A 22,231-nucleotide genomic window follows, 5' to 3' on the forward strand; every position below is an offset into this window, starting at 1 on the left:
CAATTAAACAGCTAAATTCGACTGAAACATTTGCAAAAAGGCCTAAAACTATAGAGTAGTGATGGAAAAATGAAGCCTGTAAAATATTTGAAGCTTTTCTCTAAACGTTTCGGGAATGGTTTCAAAGCATCAAAAGTGTCGAAACAGTGCCATCCTGTGGCAGGTAAATTTTACAGCAGCCATAAACCTGAGATCGCAACTCAGTTGTTTTATCCATTAAACACAAAAAGCCTGACGACGCTAATGTGTTTATTTGAATAATATAATTAACATCTTAAAGTTTGGCAATAAATTAAATGGATCAACAGAACGAATAATTGGGGTTGGGGGGGGGTTAAAATGTGCCCTGAGGTTAAAATGTGCCCTGAGTTAAAATCCTTGTTTTCATTCAAATATCATTAGTTTTAACTAAGTTTTATTTAGTAAAAGAGTAGTAAAGTCGTTTATTGGTTGGAGTCAGCCAATGAAATGGGACGTTTTTGTACGCAATGACGTCACTACATAGAGCAGATCGTGCCGTTTTGGTGGTCCATGTAGCAGCCACCCAATAAAGACTTTACTCTTTTATTGTAATATAAAAACCCGTTAAAACTAATGATATTTTTAATGAAAATATTGTCTCATACATATGCACATATGTATTTCCGCATGCCAAGTCACACTGGATGGTGTTGTTCATTGGCATCAACCAATAAAACTTCACCCCCCACCCCCGTTCTGGTCTTTCATGTCTGCTTTCAAGTGCTCAAGTCAGTTTTGCAAAAGGAATATCGCAAAAAGAGTAGCAAAAGTCAAAGCACCAGGAATTGAACTTGTACTGTCAGATCTGAGAGGTTGTAAGTGCCGACTTGAAGCTGTACAGCGAAACTGAAGTAAAATATATGTCTCACACATTTGTGTCTGTCATTTTGTTCATGTGAATGCCATTTTACACATTTGTAACTATTAATCTGCAACTACAACTTCGTAACACGGGTGTTTTGATTGTTGTCTGTGTGTACAAATCGAAATATTTAGCTTTTCACATCAGGGCTGTGAGTGTAAATTTCAATTTACAAATACAAATATTAATACGACAAGTTCTCACATTCAAATCAGCAACCTCTAGAGTTTTGCTACTGAATTACCTTCATAAATTTAGTCCTGGAGTAGCTCTAGTCTAAAATCAGTTTATTAAACTCTGGACTAGACAAAGTCTAGGACTATTTTAAACCATGACAGAGAGCACATTTCTGTTAATCTGGTTTAAAGGGCCATTTTATTCCTGGACTTGGCTTAATCTCTGTCCGGGAAACCGCCCCATAGTGTTTAAGTCTTCCACTTTTTTCACAAAACCTTTGCTCTCTAGAACCCCAGTCAGTTTGGGTTAAAAAATTTTAAAAGGCTTATTACCAACTTTTATTACCAATTATTACCAACATATGAAATTAAATTAAGGACATGAATCAGAAAAATTGGGAATGTTGGTCAATAAATATATGAATATACCAACTTGATTTTGCAGTGTTTTTTAAATTAAGTCATCAGTAAATTGTATGGCTCCTACAGTAAATGTTGTATTGTCTTATATATTTTACCAGTTGTGGAATCCAACCATTTAACCATCTGAGGTAACATAGTTAGCCTTCTTTTTTTTAAGTATTTCCATTTTATGCAAATATACACATTTATTAATAGTAAATTAAAAATTAATAAATTTATGATCATGTTTGCAGCGAACAATATATTTCAGACCTAGTGGAGTAATAGTAATAATATCTAGGTCTGAATTTAAATATATTGTACGTTTTAATGGATCACGATACAAACATAATGATCTTATAATACATGATGCATTCCCAAATTTTCTGATTCAAGTCCTTAATTTAATTTCATATGTTGGTAATAATTCAGTGTTTATAAGCCTTTTAAATAATTTTAACCCAAAATGACTGGGTTTCTAGAGAGCAAAGGTTTTGTGAAAAAAGTGGAAGACTTAAACACAAAGTGTGTAAAATAAACTGTAAAAAGGATTTGATGATCACTAGTGATAGTATTTTATTCTGTGTTGTCATCATTCAGGTTGGATTTCAGCTTTAATATACGTTTTTTTTTTTTTTTTTTTTTTTTTTTTACAAAGCAGCTGATATTGTCATAGAAACTAGTGGACTGCCGAGTCGCTTTCACCCCAAAATGGTGGAAACGCAGGGCTGCTGCTGGGCGCCGGTGTTTCAGTGGAACGTTCTATTGAGTGACGCTTCTTGTTAGTGTATATTCTTTGGCTAAGGGTGGCTGGCCACCCCTGGTTCCTCCCCTGTCAAATGCATTGTTTTCATTTTATGGAGACTAAACTTGCGCTCTGCCGCCACACTTGGGCGCACTCACCACCAACTGGACAGGGGTGGGAATTACAGTTACAAGTCACATCAGCCTCAGTATAATCTGTAAAAAAGATGTTTGGTTAACGCGGCCTCTGTTCGGGAGGTACTTGTGGGTTTCCGCGGGAAATTCGAGCATGCAGCAGCTCGTCTTTGCATCATTACGTCACATCTGTTTACATGAAGAAGGAGTCCCAGATATTAGGCTATGGCATGTGACGGGTCATTTATAGCCTTTTCTCACAGGAGCTGGAATAATTACATTTATAATTTTGATAGCGGATTGTAATCCAGAAAGGTCAAAACCACAAACATCAGTAACAACTGGAGATTCACCCGTAGTCAAAAGCAAAAGACTTCGGACTGCAGAGTGGCTACATAAATTGAAATCTACAGGTAACGCTAATACACACTAAATACAGATAGTCACGCAATGCTGATGTTGTTAACATTAACAATTTGAGAACGAAGTATAACAATAATAATAATTTGCACAGTACAATGTGAAATGAGCTAGATTTAATCACCATTGGTAGCGCAATTTATTGTACATTAATGCCTTTTTTCTCAGTTGGTCAGAACAAAAGTGGCAGAAATGTTACTTACTTGTTCAGATGACATTTTCTGGTGAAAATTCTTATTTTGGTCATACTTCCAACACAACTATCTACAATCAACAATACAATACACAGTACAGTATCCACCGGTGTGGTGACTGACAGCCACACATTCTCCACAAAACATTAGATTCATCCGCTGAAGAGCCGATGCACAACCCACGTAAAGATAATAATTCTGCAAATAACTGCAATTGCAGGTTTCAAACAGAGATGGCGACAAAGAGGCAAAAATTATGGATTGCAGCTTTAAAGTTAATGTAAAAATACAAAATATGTTGTATTTGGTTTCTTTTTTTTTCTTTTGGATGCAATGTAAAGTAATGTTATGTACTTTATTATTTACTTTAATATTTTTATACTTTATTATTTATAAGGACTTTGCCGGAGACCAGAAGTCAGAAGACCACTGCATGCCACTGGTGTACCCGTACTGTAAAGTGTTACCTCAAAATCACTTTGCTGTAAAATCTGGAATCTTAATTCACTTTATGCACAACTGAATGTAAATTACCAAACAAAATTAAACTTGTGTATTAGTTTACGCTACAGTAGTGGCATATCTGTCTTATTTGTCACTCACCCAGTCTCTCCAGTACTACAGTTGCATTGGCTGAAAGTCCTCCAGCAAACACTTGACACATGTAAACTCCTTTATCCTCAGCTCTGACACTCTTCAGTCTGAGAGAGAAGTTTCCTTTGGGGATTTCATCAGTGAAGAACTCAACTCTGTCTCTGTATCGCTCATCTGATGAACCTGGAAAAGTCTCATTGTTTTGGTAGAGCAGAACCAGAATATCTTCATCTTCATCTGTTTTCTTCCATAAAACCTCTTCAAAGTGTTCAGGTTTGATGTGAGAGTCTACAGAGCAGTTCAGAGTCACGTCCTCTCCCACAGACGCAGATACGGAGTGACTCGATCCTGATACTAGCAAACGCTCTGAAAGAAAAAAGTGAATATCAGCAAAATATATTTTAAAAATATACTATAACTTTCTATAAGAACTTATTTCATTTTTGCTCACCTGCGTTTTTTAATGTGACCACAGTCTCTCCAGAATCCTGCTGACTGTAAACTTTACATGTGTATTTCCCCTCATCTTCAGCTCTCAGATTGTCCAGACGGAGGGAGAAGTTTCCATGTTGAATCTGATCAGTAAAGAAATGAGCTCTATCATGATACTCCTGCTCCTGGGCCCCTGGTCGACTCTTACCATCTTGATACAGATGAACCAGAGTCTCCGAGTCTGTTCTTCTCCATTCCACCTCCAGACCCTCGCTTGACAAGGCTTTATCAACATAACAGGGCAAAACCACTGAAGATCCCAGAGAAACAACCAGAGGACCAGAAGGACCACGCACAGTGAAGCCTAAAACAGATTTTTTTCCCACAGAAAGGGACAGAGTCAAATTAAATAAAGCTTGTTTTTGTAGTTTCTTGAAGCATAAATTGATACATACTGATACATACACATACATATTATGTGATTTATGTATAACGAGTGGTTCCCTACATTATTACAGGACGTTTAGGGGACAAGAAGTTTACTGTGCACAAACATTCAAAGCACGTGCCCAGAAAGCTGCGTCTCAGACAGCGCTTGAATACTGCATTCGCTTTCATGTCGTCTTGTGCTTGAGCTGACAAATTCACAGAAAATTATGGAAAAAGCCTGTCTTTGCCACTGAGCAAAGGTACGTATAAAAGACGTTTTTTCAACTTCTTTGTCACACGTTGAAAAGACGTCCCCTGAAGAGCCAGAATGAAAGTTTCTTATAATGTCTTTTTATGACACGTCTTTTTCTTCTGATTGCTTGGTATTGACATCCACGTGAACTCTGTACAAGGTTAAAACCGATGAGCCATTACATTATGACCAATGTGACCTATCTAATAGCCTGTATGGCCTCCTTTGATTCGACGAGGTAGCAATAGGTCTCCTGGGGTATCTGGTACCATAATGTCAACAGCAGGTCCTCCAGTTCCATTACACTGTGATGATGGCGATGATGTAGCGCAAACCCGCTTTTCCAAGTCAAACCACAAATGTTTGATTGGGTTCATGTCAGGCCAAAGCATTAACATAAATTCATCATGTTCCTCGAACCACTCCTTGATGATTCTGGCAGTGTGGCATGGCACATTATCCTGTTGGCAATGGCCACCACCGGCAGGAACAGGGAACAGGGAACACAGTTGCCATGAATGGGTACACCTGTTCCGCAACAATGCTTCGATACCTGACAGCTGTCAGGGATTGTGCTATTGGGATAATGGGGCCTAAAGTGTCCCAAGAAGTGTTCAGATTGGGCGAAAAAACCTAGGACTAGTTTGCAAAAGCAGGTTTTTTCCAATGATTTGATGGACACAGGCAGTCCTAGAGGATGTGGTACGACACGATGCTTTACACACATGAAAAACATGAAGGCGCCCCCCAGTGGCTGATTTCTTCCAATTTCTCACAGGTCTCTAGAGCCATGAGTTAAAAAGGCCTAATGACTTTCATTCCAATCAGCCTCTGTTAAACTTGTCTAATAGCTGCTCAGAATTCATTGGCTGATGGTGCACGTTTTTTGAGATACGTCAATGTCCTTATAGACAATCATGGCACCTCAGACGAAGATATTGCATGCCTATTTTCAAGTCAACTGGACTAACGGTGAATTAGTTATAGCCATTTTCATGTGTTTTTCCTGTTATAACTTATAGTGCCACCAAGTGGCCAGTCGCCATGTCCTTTGCCACACGACCACAGAATGAGCTCTTACATACAGTACAGTCCAAAAGTTTGGAACCACTAAGATTTTTAATGTTTTTAAAAGAAGTTTCGTCTGCTCACCAAGGCTACATTTATTTAATTAAAAATACAGTAAAAAAACAGTAATATTGTGAAATATTATTACAATTTAAAATAACTGTTTTCTATTTGAATATATTTCACAAAGTAATTTATTCCTGTGATGCAAAGCTGAATTTACTGTATGTGTGCAGAGTTTGGTGAACATATCTCATTACATTAACGAGTTATAGCCATTTTACTAAAAGTGGCTCCACCCACTTCGAACGTTTTGGTGGCCCTTAGTGACCATGAATCGAAATTTCAACAATTTGATATTTATTGAGATTCTGGATTCTAGATTCCAACGCATGTACGAGGTTGTGATAAAATAGTCAGATAAAAGTTTATTTCGAATTCAATTATTTTGCGCACTGAAAAGACAGAATACTCAGGATGCCTTGAACCACACCATTGGATACTATCAGCATCTTTGAGCCAATTGGATGGATCTAACATACTGAAGACTGGAGTAATGATGCTGAAAATTCAGCTTTGATCAAACAAATACATTTTTAATTTAAAATATATTCAATTAGAACAGTTGTTTTAAGTTGTAATATTTCACAATATTACTGTTCGTTTTAATCCCAAACATTTTTAACGGCAGTGTGTTTATATCAAATATATATCAAATATATACAGGTCGTTCTCAAAAAATTTGCATATTGTGATAAAAGTTCATTATTTTCCATAATGTAATGATAAAAATTAAACTTTCATATATTTTAGATTCATTGCACACCAACTGAAATATTTCAGGTCTTTTATTGTTTTAATACTGATGATTTTGGCATACAGCTCATGAAAACCCCAAATTCCTATCTCAAAAAATTAGCATATCATGAAAAGGTTCTCTAAACGAGCTATTAACCTAATCATCTGAATCAACTAATTAACTCTAAACACCTGCAAAAGATTCCTGAGGCTTTTAAAATCTCCCAGCCTGGTTCATTACTCAAAACCGCAATCATGGGTAAGACTGCCAACCTGACTGCTGTCCAGAAGGCCATCATTGACACCCTCAAGCGAGAGGGTAAGACACAGAAAGAAATTTCAGAACGAATAGGCTGTTCCCAGAGTGCTGTATCAAGGCACCTCAGTGGGAAGTCTGTGGGAAGGAAAAAGTGTGGCAAAAAACGCTGCACAAAGAGAAGAGGTGACCGGACCCTGAGGAAGATTGTGGAGAAGGACCAATTCCAGACCTTGGGGGACCTGCGGAAGCAGTGGACTGGAGTCTGGAGTAGAAACATCCAGAGCCACCGTGTACAGGCGTGTGCAGGAAATGGGCTACAGGTGCCGCATTCCCCAGGTCAAGCCACTTTTGAACCAGAAACAACGGCAGAAGCGCCTGACCTGGGCTACAGAGAAGCAGCACTGGACTGTTGCTCAGTTTTGCATGTCATTCGGAAATCAAGGTGCCAGAGTCTGGAGGAAGACTGGGGAGAAGGAAGTGCCAAAATGCCTGAAGTCCAGTGTCAAGTAACCACAGTCAGTGATGGTCAGGGGTGCCATGTCAGCTGCTGGTGTTGGTCCACTGTGTTTTATCAAGGGCAGGGTCAATGCAGCTAGCTATCAGGAGATTGGAGCACTTCATGCTTCCATCTGCTGAAAAGCTTTATGGAGATGAAGATTTCGTTTTTCAGCAAGACCTGGCACCTGCTCACAGTGCCAAAACCACTGGTAAATGGTTTACTGACCATGGTATTACTGTGCTCAATTGGCCTGCCAACTCTCCTGACCTGAACCCCATAGAGAATCTGTGGGATATTGTGAAGAGAAAGTTGAGAGATGCAAGACCCAACACTCTGGATGAGCTTAAGGCCGCTATCGAAGCATCCTGGGCCTCCATAACACCTCAGCAGTGCCACAGGCTGATTGCTTCCATGCCATGCCGCATTGAAGCAGTCATTTCTGCTAAAGGATTCCCGACCAAGTATTGAGTGCATAACTGAACATAATTATTTGAAGGTTGACTTTTTTTGTATTAAAAACCCTTTTCTTTTATTGGTCGGATTAAATATGCTAATTTTTTGAGATTTGGGTTTTCATGAGCTGTATGCCAAAATCATCAGTATTAAAACAATAAAAGACCTGAAATATTTCAGTTGGTGTGCAATGAATCTAAAATATATGAAAGTTTAATTTTTATCATTACATTATGGAAAATAATGAACTTCTATCACAATATGCTAATTTTTTGAGAAGGACCTGTATATGTGTGTATATAAATATATACAGTCGTACTAGAATTCAAAATATTAGTCCATGCTGGTTTATTTCAGTCGTTACAGGCAGTGATGTATTCAATAAATGATGATAACAGTTTAAAAGCATCCCAACCCACATGGAAAAAACCTATATAAACATATATGTTTCAATATAGGTTTTGATATAGGTTTTTAATATATGTGACATATATAAAATTGGCCGTTTTCCTATATTATATGTACATATATGTACACATATATACACATATACATATATATATATATATATATATATATATATATGTTAAATATATTTTGTTAAACATTTCCTTCTTTTCCGCTATCTTCATACAAAAGAAGAATTGACCTTGTAAATGTTTCTGGAAAACGTGTAGATATCATAGTTAATATATCATGTTAATATATTGCCATAGTTAAATTCCATAACATGCCAATTACATGTGATACCAATTTCACGTGTTCGCACATAAGTTCTTGCATAATTTTTTTCGTTAATTCTTAGTTTTTGCCTTGATAATAGAAAATATGAGCTAGGCATCATGTATGACAGTCAAAAATGAGATATGAGCTACAAAATGACCAGATCCTGCCATTAGCTATATAGAAGACATATCTTGTATGTATAGGGCTTATATGTGGATATGAAGAAGCAATACAGGAGACCTATATTTCCTGTATATGCACATATATGCACCTCAATTTTGCCTGTATGTGGCATATATATATGCATATATGCAGTATATATATATTATCATATATGTGCATATATGCAGCATATAGGTTTCATATATGGGCATATCACATATAGGTTCTTTCCATGTGGGAAGCCACAAAGGAAGAGCACAACAAACTGAAATAAATGTAGATGATTGTTGAATGTTGCTTGCTCTGCTGTGTAACATTACATGAAGATGAATGCCTATTGTTCAATCATGGAAGACTGCACAAAATGTACATACTAATAAAAACATTATAAACTGCTTTGAAAAGGTAAACAAACATAGTTTATGCATAAGTCAGCGCAACACTGAAATTATCTTTATGAAATCTACTTAATGTGCTGAGATAATGTTAACTAAATTTCTCAGTTGGGAAACTCATGAATATTCATGTATGCTCCACCTTCGGGAACCGAAAATCTCAGAAACTGAAACCTCAAACCATTCCTGAACCATTTTTGCTTTGTGGCAGGATGCATTATCCTGCTGAAAGAGGCCACAGCCACCAGGGAAAACGAAAAGCATGCTTTTCCACGAAAGCATGTACATGGTCTGCAACAACGCTTTCAGCGGTGGACAGAGGTGGACACCGCTTTTACTCTTCCTGTTCGTCGGAGTGATGAAATAGTTAGCAGGTTATCATCACTCAATGGCTGGCTGTCTAAGTGGTGTCCACAGAATAATATAGGTTTCATAGACAATTGGAAAAGCTTTTGGGGCAGACCTGATCTGTTGAAAAGAGATGGTATTCATCCCTCCCGGGATGGTGCTGCTCTTCTCTCTAGAAATTTGGCAAATAGTCTTAGAGCTGAAACATGACAAACCAGGGCCCAGATCAGGACGCAGACAAACTGGCTAAACCGACTGTCTGCTAGCCGCCTCACGTCACAGAACTCAGATAATTCACAGCACATAGAAACTCTTTCACCTAGATATTATCACATAGAGACTGTGTCTGTACCTCGAACTAGTAAATACAAAAAACCTCCGAAACCTTTTAAGGGTAAAAATTTAATTGATGTTCAAAAAATGAAAATCACAGATAAATCAGATAAACAAATGATAAAGCTTGGGTTACTGAATATTAGATCTATTTCTTCAAAAGCACTTATTGTAAATGAAATTATCACAGACAATAAACTAGACTTGCTGTGTTTGACAGAAACCTGGCTAAAACCAGACGATTACATTACTTTAAATGAATCTAGTCCTCAAGGTTATGATTATCGACACAATCCTCGACAGAAAGGCAAAGGGGGAGGTGTTGCTGTAATTTATAGTAATATATTCAGAATCATTCAAAAGAATTTCAAATATAATTCCTTTGAAGTGATGGTGCTTTATGTAACATTATGTAAGTTGACATTTGTGCTGGCTACTGTATACAGGCCACCAGGGCACCATACTGACTTTATCAAAGAATTTGCTGAGTTTCTAGCAGAGTTAGTATTGGCTGCGGATAAAGTCCTTGTTGTTGGTGATTTTAATATCCATGTAGATAATAATAAAGACGCATTTGGATTGGCATTTGCAGACATTTTAAACTCTGTTGGAGTTAGACAACACGTGTCAGGACCCACTCATTGTCGTAATCATACCCTAGATCTAATACTGTCGCATGGAATTGATATTGATGCTGTTGAAATTCTACAGCAGAGCGATGATATATCAGATCATTATTTAGTCTCGTATATAATACAATTAGCCAAGGCTACAAAACCACCACCCAGCCATAAATATTGTAGAACAATCACGTCTACCACTAAAGATTGCTTTATAAATAATCTCCCCGAGCAGTTTCATCGCCTTAGTATACCTGACAACTTAGAAGAACTCGATGCTGCAACAGAAACTATTGGCTCTCTCTTTTCCAGCACATTAGATGCAGTCGCTCCTTTACGTCTAAAGAAGATTAAGGAAACTAATCCAACGCTGTGGTATAATGAGCACACTCGGGCTCTAAAACGAGCTGTTAGAAAAGCTGAACGTAGTTGGAAGAAAACAAAACTAGAAGTTTTTCGCCTTTCGTGGAAAGAAAAAATGATTGAGTACAGAACAGCTATAAGAAATGCTAGATCTACTTATTTTTCAAATCTCTTAATAGAAAACAAACATAATCCTAGGTATTTATTTGACACAGTGGCTAAATTAACTAGAAACAGAGATTCAACTGCTGACGTTTCCATAGAGCACAGCAGTAATGACTTTATGAACTTCTTTACTTGCAAGATTGATAATATTAGAGAGAAAATTAAAAACATGCAACCATCTACAGTTTCGCTTCAGACAGTGCACTGTAGTGTCCCTGAGGTAAAACTAGAATCATTCGCCGCTATAGGAGAGGAAGAATTATCTAAACTTATCAAATCATCAAAATCAACGACATGTATGTTAGACCCAATGCCGACTAAACTACTGAAAGAAATGCTTCCAGAGGTCGTAGGTCCACTTCTTGATATAATTAATTCATCTTTAACACTAGGACACGTGCCAAAAACCTTTAAGCAGGCTATTATTAAACCTCTTATTAAAAAACCTCAACTAGATTCAAGAGATTTAGTAAATTACAGGCCAATCTCGAATCTACCTTTTATGTCAAAGATACTAGAAAAGGCAGTTTCAACACAACTGTGCTCCTTTTTAGAAAGAAATGGAATCTGTGAGGATTTCCAGTCAGGATTTAGACCATACCATAGTACTGAGACTGCTCTCGTTAGAGTTACAAACGATCTACTCCTATCATCCGATCGTGGCTGTATTTCTCTATTAGTGTTATTAGATCTTAGTGCTGCTTTTGACACAATCGATCATAACATTCTTTTAAAAAGACTTGAAAACTATATTGGCATTAGTGGAATTGCTTTGGCATGGTTCAAATCGTACTTATCTGACCGTTATCAGTCTGTGGTAGTTAATGAAGAGATGTCGTATCGATCAAAGGTTAAATATGGAGTACCACAAGGCTCAGTATTAGGACCTTTGCTTTTCACTCTGTACATGCTGCCCTTAGGAGAGATAATTAGGAAGCATGGTGTTAGTTTTCACTGCTACGCTGACGATACCCAGCTCTATATTTCCTCGCGCCCTGACGAAACCTACAAATTCACAAAACTAACAGAATGCATAGCTGACATTAAAAACTGGATGACAAGAAATTTCTTATTATTAAATTCAGAAAAAACTGATATCCTAATCTTTGGACCAAAAATTTCCTCACGAAAAAACCTTGAATACTCTCTAACACTTGACGGGTGCTCCATTAAATCTTCGTCCTCAGTTAGGAACCTGGGTGTGCTCTTTGATACCAATCTTTCATTTGAAAGTCATGTTTCTAGTATCTGTAAAACCGCCTTCTTCCATCTAAAAATATATCTAAATTACGACATATGCTCTCAATGACAAATGCGGAACAGTTGGTTCATGCATTCATGACCTCAAGACTAGATTATTGTAACGCTCTACTGGGTGGTTGTTCTGCTCGGCTTTTAAACAAACTACAGTTGAACATCGTATAGATTTTAAAATCTTGCTACTTACTTATAAAGCTCTAAATGGTTTAGCTCCCCAGTACCTAAGTGAGCTCTTAATGCATTATAGTCCTTCACGTTTATTGCGATCTCAGAATTTAGGCCAGTTGATAATACCCAGAATATCAAAATCAACTGAAGGCGGCAGATCCTTTTCCTATTTAGCACCTAACCTCTGGAACAATCTTCCTAGCATTGTTCGGGAAGCAGACACACTCTGTCAGTTTAAATCTAGACTAAAAACACATCTCTTTGCTCTTGCATACACATAACACATTATCAATACATTAACATTTTTCAAATCCGTTAAAGGATTGTTACGCTGCAATAATTAGGTCGGCCGGAACCGAGAACATTTCCTATAACACTAGATATACCTGTACATCAGAATAAGAATGGCATCTACGCTAATATCTGTCACTCTGCTTATCCTGAGGTTTGCCGGGTGCTGGATTCAGGCCGTATCCAGATCAGATGGAGAACCTGTGTCTGGACCTGACTACAACGTAGCCCAGGAGACAATGGGCCTAAAGATCCAGTTCTGGCTGCATCTATAATTCAGATTTTTAATCCCCGTATCCGCTTACATATATTTATATATAATCTTTTTTTAATCTCTATAATAAAAATGTATAATTCAGATTTTGATCTCCATATCCATTTACATATATTATATATATCTTCCAAGGGGTTTTTTCCCTCCTAGGACTTTTTTTTTCCCAGTGTTAGCACGCTGGGTTTTTCTCCTAGGGGTTTTTTTCCACCCCTGGAAGTCAGCTGACATTGGCTTAATGTAGCACCATCTTGTATATGTTACATATTACCACGCTTGTTTGTACAGCTTATTTTTAACCACTTCCCTTTTTTCTGTGCTTCTAATATGTAAAGCTGCTTTGAAACAATTACCAATTGTAAAAGCGCTATATAAATAAATTTGACTTGACTTGTCTTGACTTGACAGAGGTCAGCATGGGCACCCTGACTGGTCTGCAGCTATGCAGCCACATACGCAACAAACTGTGATGCATTGTGTATTCTGACACCTTTCTATTAGAACCAGCATTAACTTCTTGAGCAATTTGAGCTACAGGAGCTTGTCTGTTGGGTCGGACCATACGGGCCAGCCTTCGCTCCCCACGTACATCAATGAGCCTTGGCCGCCCATGATCCTGTCGCCGGTTCACTAATGTTCCTTCCTTGGACTACTTTTGATAGATAGGGGAGCGCGGGGCACAAACTAACACGGGGTTAATTGTAACACACGTGGTTTAAATACTTCCACACACGCTAGCATGAAGACACTCAGTGTATTTACTAGTTGCCATATCGACAATATATAGAGAAAAAAATGTGCCAAAATTCAGAAATCTTTGGGAGATATCACTGAACATTTATTTAAGTAAATTTTTTACTTAAGCTAATTTTTCATCTATATTTTTTGTGTTTATTTCAAATTAGACACATCTGATATTATTTTAATCTCCAATCTGTTGTTTAGCAGTTTGGGTAGATCTTTAATGCTTCACTAGCTATCAGAAGACACTAACCAGGTTTAAATTCCAGTTGCGCAGATAGGGTTTGTTATAACACTGCGTTACAATGTGCCACGCTATTAGAACTATAATTTTCTATACAGTTACGATACAACTGGCATAATCAACTTTTATGAATTTCTGTTGATAAACTATGAAAAAAATGGTAAATAAAGACTGAGAGGAAGAACCTGAGCCACATATTTGTACCAGACATGTGTGAAATTAATGTGGAACAAAATAAATTCTCTGAACCCTAAGTAGATTTACACAAACTGAGAAAGTCAAAAAGCGTTAGGTTGTGCCCCGCTCTCCCCTACTGACCACTGCAGACCGGGAACACCCCAGAAGAGCTGCAGTTTTGGAGATGCTCTGACCCAGTCGTCTAGTCATCACAATTCGGCCCTTGTCAAACTCATTCAAATCCTTACACTTGCCCATTTTTTCTGCTTCTAACACATCAACTTTTAGGACAAAATATTCACTTGCTGTCTAATATATCCACCCACTAACATGTGCCGTGACAAAGAGATCATCAGTGTTATTCACTTCACCTGTCAGTGCTCATAATGTTATGCCTGATCTGTGTATTTTTGCTTTTGCACTTTCACAAGCAAACTGAGATCATAAATCATTGACACAGATTTGATGTTGTAAATGCTGGTTCAAACCAGGTAAATATAACCAGAAAAAATATCAAAGTATGACAAAATATGAATCTTCAAATAGCATGTTAATCAAACATCAACATATTGTATTTGAGTTTGTATTTTAGATTTCAGCTCTGCTCACAACCTTCAACTTCATGGGATGCATCTCACAATGCTATTTAAACAGATTTTCCTTTACTATCTGCTCCAGCTCATCCATAGAAGAAATATTTTTAATCAAAAATTTAGTTCGAAAAAAGAAACTGATACACAGGTGTAATTTATATCTGTCTACAAAAATAATTTCAAGCATTTAAAGCAGAAGCCTCTATACCTAAAGATTTACAAGATCATAAAAAAAAATTCAGTCAAGTGTGTCCAAACTTTGGCTGGTACTTTATATTTGCATAGATACAAAACTGATAGCTGCTTTAATTGAATGCTGCTTTTCCACCAGCATTCAATTACAGTGAGAAAATCACCTACAATCACCAACAAATGAATATAAGCAGGGGATCCATTTTCTCTTTGGTCATCAAAGTGAAACTGATGTTTTATAATGTTTACTTTCTTTCATTAAAAAGAATTCAGTGGAACTGCAGCTAATACAGATTTCTGATTAAGTTGGAAAAACGTGAAAAAAAATAAAAGCATCTCTAAAGGAAGTAATCTGAATCTGCACATTCTTAGAAAATGGAGAACTGAGATAAGTTTCTCCCTACATTAAAATGGTGTCGAAAGAAATATTTGCCATTTTTGTCTAGGCCAAACAAGACTTTTCTGACTCCTGCAATATAGGGAAGACTATTTACTTTAAAGTCTTCTTTTCAAATATATTGTATTATGAAAATGTACATTTTCTTAATTTGTCTAAAGGCATTTATTTGACGAAGCCGTGTAGTTCTCCCTTGCTAATGGATAGCTAATATAATAGCTTACACCCACCGTCAGTGATCATCAGCAGTATTGACATCAAAACACAGATCGGTGGTCGAATCTTCCGGTATACAAAATTAAATAAAACGATCATGTCTACTAACTATAAAAATATCGTAAATATACTAGATATTTCGCTGACAGACGCTCATGGCCGTGACATGTCCTTAGATCAACTTTACTTTCACTTCTAATTTTTACTTTCGCTTTCAAATGGTTGTAAGGCGGTGTCAATGTCAAGTCATTTGTTGGAAATATAGGCAGTGCAATAAACACATATCTTACTCAACACGTTAACATAATGCTGACCAAAACGATCGATGAATCTAAAAGAAAATAATCAAACAAGTGTTCATAAATGATAATAAACAAACAAACAAAAACAATACAATTCCCATAATGCACTATTCCTATAATGTTCACTACGTGAAGCGCGTTGCCAAGTCCGCTGTTTTCCTGCGGAATTGGGCTACTAACACTGTTGTCGCGGGGTGTTTTTCATGTTTTGAAGCAACACCAAATAACATTATATTTAGCCCTTGGAATGCGAATTTTACCAAGGGAACGCTATAAAATAATAATAAAAATAAAAAAACAACAACAACGCGGACCCATCGGACAGCGATTTTTACCGAGGGACCCACCCTGAAACGCGATTGGGTTAGTAGCAGTTGGGCAGGTTTTGTTGTGAAAGCCTGGCAATTTTTATTTTTTTTTAAATAAATACTACTTTCCTGGTATTTGGTGTCTTCTGGAAACGACAACAAAAACATTTAGAAAATCAAACACAGATTTTAAAATAACGTTTTGTGTAATCCTAATAAAACTTATAATAAAAATAAATTCAAGCATTTATAAAACAAAATCTATGAAATGGAAGACCCAAAATGTCCACCCTATAGAACACATGAACAACAGTTTAAAAACTTAATGTATGAGCATTGTGTGCACATGATGTGCCTTTGTCCATTTGATGGATTATAAGGTAATATTTTTTTTTAAAAACACATGTTTCCATGTTTTATGGGGACTTTCCATAGACATCATGGTTTTTATTCTGTACAAACCGTATATTCTAGCCCACTAACCCTGTACCCCTGAACATACCCATCACACAAAACTTGTGCTATTTCAGATTTAAAAAAATAAAAATAAAAATCTGTATTATTTATAAGCTTGTTTTCTCACAGGGGCAAAAAAAAAAAAAAAAGGTCCTTACAAGGTAAACATTTTCTGGTATTATGCTACTATACTTGTGCATGGGGAGTATAGGGACATTTGGTCCCTATAAGCGTGACACACTGTGATCTTCAGAATTGCCCTGCCTCAAAAACCTTTTATTTCATTTTGATGAAAAGTGTTAGTTAAAATCACTGTTAGATTTTACAGCACCTTTATCATTCATAATCAAAAAATATACAAATAAAAGTCAGCTTTTTTGCTTATTGTGCTCAAGAAAGAATATTGTTCTAAACAGCAATTACACCAAACCATTAAGATGAGAGATTTCAATGACAGATCATAACTAAAAACTTCATTTTACCCGATGGTCTTTATTTCTAGATTCCTCAGCTTCTCTTTTCTTTTGCTTCATTTCGTGGAGAAGAAATAAATAATTAAAATTAACTAAAAAATAAACACTTTGCAAATATGAACATATGTGAATGGCATCTATTCACAACAAAGTTTAATACAAAGATTGCAGAAAAAACATGTTTAGAACATGTTTATCCAAAGCTATAGGGCACAGTTTGTCATAAACCTATCAGCCCAAACAGACAGAGGAATCAGGAGATCAAGTGATGGTAAAAAATGTTTATTAATGTTAGTTGCATCTTTCTCAGTGCTCAGTCTGTCTTCATCTGGCTTGAAGTGTTATTATATCAAGCAAAGATTACAGAGAATTACTGCTTCACAACATCATCCTGTGATGCTGAAAACCTTCATATAACATTAAACAACAATATACAGTATAAAGAGTAAAAAACAATCAGAAAAGTAATGTAAAGAATAGAGTTTATGTATGTACAGTATATACATAAGAAAAATGATAAAATAAGCATGGAAACAACATAAATCAAGAGGAACACACGTATGTTTGCTCTCTTGAAGTTGCACACCCTGCCTGCTATTATACACTCGAATTATCCTGCATGTCACATAAATTCTGCCTGTCACATGACTGATTTGGCCCCAAACTAATGTGGCTGTCGATGGCTTGTTCAGGACTTGTAGCGTCAGGCTGTTAAGGATCCTGAGTGCTCATGGGTGGCTCTGATAGTCTGGACCTTCTCTTCTCCTCCATCTCCTTCTGGATCTTATAGATCTTCTCAGCCAGCAAGTGGTAATATTCAGCCTGAATAAGATGTTTGGATATAAAAACAATAACCAAAAACACAGAACAGCTTATCTAATTTAAATAAAGGCAAACAAACAAATGAATGAAAAAGGTTGAAATGTAGCAAGTTCAGGTGCTTTACCCTACTGTTGGCAGACTCATAGAAGGTTCCTTCCACTTCACGTGCATAAGCGACCAAGTTCTCAATGCGTCTGTCCAGCAGTGATGCAGGGTCTGGGGTCGGGAATATGGCTTGAACCCTACAGGAGCAGCATTCAAAAGGTCAAAAACTGCTTAAAAACAACCAAAGACACCCATTATTATGACGACATGATGTGAGTCTGCTCTTCTTGGACTCACAGCTTGTGCACTAGGTGATTCCTCAGGTCCTGAGTGACGTCCTCATGCCAGGGCTTCTTCATGCTAGGGACCGACAGCGGTACAGATGCAGAGAGATTCCCTGTGAAGGATTAAACATTTTGGAGGATTAAAAGTAGCATCTCCAAGTCACTAGATATCTTTCTTTTCCCCATTTTGCTCACTGAAATGATCAGACAAATTGTATTTACTTATTGACAAGAAAACCCTGATGCACTTGTGTGCAGTTTTATTTTCACTATTATCAATATCATGCAAGATTGAGTTTGATTGAGTTGAGTTTTTTGAGGTTAATGATGAATATTGTACATGCCGTTGTTGATGGTGGGTGCAGCTGGCTGACTGGACAGAGGATCCTGAATGTCAGTGTCAGGAGAGCTCAGTGTCACTGCAAACAGCAGAACAAATTACATTCAAATAAATAAATATATAAATAAATACATGATTGATTCGCAACCATATATAAAACTGAATTAGCCTAAGTCCATATGAAAACAGGCCCCGGTGCTTTCCGGTTTTTGTCAGTCAAGCAGTTTTTAATGTCCATGAGCATTGCTGCGGTTCTAGTGATCTGTTAAGCATTTACAGATGTTTTTTCTATGGGTTTTAAAGACTTTAAGTAGACTTAACATTGGTTCTTTTGACAACTTGTACACACCTGCAAAAACATTTCAAAAGTTGTAATAATAATTATATAGTAATGCTTATGAATTTAAAATGCCCAGCAGATAATTAATAATGCAAACTATTTGTTAATATTCACTGGATAAAACACATTACCTCTTAAATAATAGGCTTAATATTTGATACGAATAAGACTTAATAGTTTTTGATTGATAGAGTTACTTACAGCATCCAAAATAAAAGCAAAGATGTATTATTCTCCAGCATTGCAACACCCACTCACTTCCCAGAATGAAGTGTAGGTTACATCTCTTGGTCATTTTGCCTTAAATATAGGCCTGCTCTGTGTAGAACTAAGTCTAGGATATTTGTCACTGCGGTTTTGCTTAAATGTAAAGTCAGCTTTGATTTCTTAGTGGTGCTAACTGCAGAACTACATGGGTTTAGCTGGACCTCAATCTCCTCCTCACTGGACCTACATGACCCAATCCAGCTCCACCTCTGTGGATGAACCCCTATCAAGGGCCACCAACTGGCTGCTAATGTTAATGCAAGCCTGAGAAACTAATGAAAGAAAATGTTTAAAGAAGTGCAAAGAGTACTGGGGTAAACATCCTGGGGTACTTCGTATCTCGGTTCTCATTACATATAAGGACAAAGAAACTCGAGGATTAAAATGTAAAAAGCCTTTATTTACCCATGGCTTTATAATTAAATAAATAAAAAAAAAAATCATATACAACCACATACCGACATGTTGTGGCTAATAACCTTCATCAGAGGGTGGAAAACACAGTCCTCCTATACTATGATCAATTAGTCATTTTATATAGTCATCTGATTAGGTCAGAAATAAGAGAGGAAATTTAAATTATTAATATCAACAATAACATCAAAATATATTTAAATCAAACACTGAATATATCATAAATCACCAATGTAATAATATAGCATCAAAATTTAAATCACACGTAGAACCAAAATCGACACGACATTCACAAAGTGAATCACACACATTCACACAAATAGAGAGAGAGATGAGAGAAGAAGAAGAAGAAGAAGAAGAAGAAGAAGAAGAAGAACAACAACAACAACAACAACAACAACAACAACAACAACAACAACAACAACATAAACCTTAACCATTTTAGTTTAACCTGAACGAAACACCCACAGAATGCAATTTTGGGTTCGAAATCGAATTCAGAAAAAGAAAAGCGGCTTCGCCGACATAAAAATGTACATTAGGTTTATTGTCGGCGAATTCATTTTCCTTCTAAAGATGTTATTTTCGTTCCTATAGCGTATATCATATTAAACTCGAAACTATTGCCTAAGGAAGTAAACTGCGTTGTAATCGACATTTAATCTCTCTTAATAAAACCGTGGTAAAATAAGGACATAAAGTCTATCAAATCATTCTCAGGGTGTACTTGCAGTTTTGCAACATTTCCTCTCCCAAGGGAATGTCCATTTCGCTGACAGTGAACGTCGTGAGCAGCAGGAGAACCGATAAAAGCTTCGCTTCTGTTCAGAGATTCTGCTGTGGGAGTCTTCTTCTTCGTTGGAGTTTTACAGCAGTTGACATCCATAGTGTTGCATTACTGCCATCTGCTGTCTCACTTTAACTTACTTTAACTTACTACGTCCTTCCAGTGCAGTCCTCCTTAGAAAATTAAATAAGTATCTTCGTCCTTGGTCATTACTTCCATGTATAACTATATTTTTAACATTATATTCTACTATACCCATTTCCCGTGACTCTTGAATTCTTGCCTTTCTTGCATGTTATAATATGTGCTCAATTGATTCCTCCTCCTGACATTCATCACATAGTCCTGTCGGGTGTTTCCCTATAGACAAATCCGGCGAAGCACGGAAGTTAAGCAGCGCCGCCATTACTGCGTGCCTTGCTGCTAAGGAAGTAGCAGAAGTAGCGTGTTGGTCCCGTAGGCGGCTGTAGCAGATGTTAGCTATATAGTTTTTTTTAGTTCGTATGCTGTCCAGTGATGCCGAGAAGAGCGTGTTGTGTGGTTGGTTGTTTTAACAACAGCACAAAACTACAGGCCTGGAATAAAACCGTTTGTGTAATCCACAAACCTTTGTTGCACATTGACTGCCCATGTTTACGGCCATACGGATTGCACAGAGTTCCTGGTCGAGCGGAGGACCAAGATGTGCGTCAAAAGTGGATGAAACACATAACCGAGATGCTCATCGCATGCCAGATGATTAATAAAATAATCTTGAATACCTGAGAGAAAATGTATTTTATTGCTACAGCTGGTTGCGGCTAAGGCCATCCTTAAAAATATTTTGGTTCGCCGTAACAGCCAAAAAAAAAAAAAAAAAAAAAAAAAGTTCGGTAGGTCGTAAAAAATGTAAAAAAAATAAATAAATAAATAAATAAATTTATTGCATCACAATAAGTGTATTGTGATTGTCAAAACATTTTAGTAACTAAGCTGAATTTTATTAGGTTTAGTGACATGTTACAATGTTTACATGGTAGGCTACAATTTCTGATAAGCTACACTTTTTATTATTTTTATTCAAATCACAATAATAATTAAATAATAATAATTGATTTAATATTGACTCATTTGGATAAATATTAGGTAGGCTACACAAGGTAGGCATTAATTTTTCTCAAGAAAAAAACAACTCACCTAACTTAATGCTGTAAACATACAGAGAGCCCTATCAGCTTGCAGTAATATTTAAAAAAAAAAACAATTTAAATATAATGCATTTTTTATTATAATAACAAATTTATTTAATGATATAAGTAAAAATATAATAAAGATGTAATACAGTACACATATCAGCCATAACAGGTTCTGTGTGAGGGGCTGTAGCTGACAGTGTTCGGTCATTTCTGAGAGATTTACCTCAGACGAAGGTAAGTGTGAATACATAAATCCATTTTGAAAAACATGTTTACAAGAACATAACATTATACGTTGTTTGATGTTGTAATATTTTTTAATCTGTATTTCTAGCATGTCACATTTACAAGCACCAAAACAGTATTTATTGTTTGAATTTCGTAATAAAATTGACAGAATCTGAGCTGAGATTTTTTTCTTTCATAAGTAACCTGCTCTGTCTAGTCTGTCGGTCTCTCTGTCCTCTTTACTTCGCGATTTTTCTGTGCGTGAGAAAATGGATGTGTGGATTAGCTGTTTGAAGAGTAAAACAAAATCCGTGGGTCTTAACGCAATTACAATCGGCAAGTCGGTCGGACTAAAAGAGGAAAAAATAATTAAATGGGTCGGTCGGGTTATGGCAAACAAGAATATTTTTAAGGATGGCCTAATAATTATTTGAAACTTGTGAACATATTAGCAACACAGCTAGTAATGACAGCGTTCGGTTTTATTGTTGTCATCAATTAATACACTTCTTAATTACATTACTGTTAGGTTTTTGCTCCTAATTCGTGCCTCATCCCAGACCTCTTACTTGGCAATTGAATGAGCAAT

The 22,231-nt window shown here is 36.6% G+C and overlaps 2 protein-coding genes across 5 annotated transcripts in view; both read right to left on the bottom strand.

Annotated features, from left to right (window-relative positions):
• The window catches only part of LOC137017222 (uncharacterized), a 40,637-nt gene extending 24,811 nt beyond the window's left edge, over window positions 1-15,826 (bottom strand). For both annotated transcript variants that reach the window (XM_067381243.1, XM_067381242.1), the window contains exons 1-3: window positions 15,416-15,826; window positions 4,000-4,344; window positions 3,558-3,914 (exon numbers count right to left, since the gene is read on the bottom strand). In XM_067381243.1, the coding sequence (XP_067237344.1) occupies window positions 3,558-3,914; window positions 4,000-4,344; window positions 15,416-15,500 (787 nt within the window). In that variant the 5' untranslated portion in view covers window positions 15,501-15,826. The remainder of the gene's footprint in view (window positions 1-3,557; window positions 3,915-3,999; window positions 4,345-15,415) is intronic.
• Window positions 15,827-17,211: 1,385 nt separating this feature from the next.
• LOC137009191 (histone acetyltransferase p300-like) lies at window positions 17,212-20,992 on the bottom strand. 3 transcript variants are annotated; one of them, XM_067371211.1, is made up of 5 exons: window positions 20,380-20,992; window positions 18,436-18,510; window positions 18,105-18,204; window positions 17,887-18,004; window positions 17,212-17,762 (listed from the first exon to the last, which is right to left on the bottom strand). In XM_067371211.1, coding segments are annotated over exons 1-5 (405 nt in total). In that variant the 5' UTR covers window positions 20,381-20,992; the 3' UTR covers window positions 17,212-17,651. The 3 variants fall into 3 exon arrangements, with proteins under 3 accessions (XP_067227312.1, XP_067227302.1, XP_067227294.1); XM_067371201.1 differs by lacking the exon at window positions 20,380-20,992 and adding an exon at window positions 20,184-20,313; XM_067371193.1 differs by lacking the exon at window positions 20,380-20,992 and adding an exon at window positions 18,973-20,168.
• Window positions 20,993-22,231: the final 1,239 nt, after the last annotated feature.

The sequence above is a fragment of the Chanodichthys erythropterus genome, chromosome 3 (assembly GCF_024489055.1).
Source record: "Chanodichthys erythropterus isolate Z2021 chromosome 3, ASM2448905v1, whole genome shotgun sequence".
NCBI lineage: Eukaryota > Metazoa > Chordata > Actinopteri > Cypriniformes > Xenocyprididae > Chanodichthys > Chanodichthys erythropterus.

What these genes read in the sequence shown, in the direction of transcription:
- LOC137009191 (XM_067371193.1), bottom strand. Translation starts at nt 19,066, where the DNA reads ATGACCAAGAGATGTAACCTACACTTCATTCTGGGAAGTGAGTGGGTG. An exon ending in TGCACCCACCATCAACAACG is followed by an intron (nt 18,205 to 18,435) that starts GCATGTACAATA and finishes AATCCTTCACAG; the next exon opens with GGAATCTCTCTGCATCTGTA. An exon ending in AATCACCTAGTGCACAAGCT is followed by an intron (nt 18,005 to 18,104) that starts GTGAGTCCAAGA and finishes CTGCTCCTGTAG; the next exon opens with GGTTCAAGCCATATTCCCGA.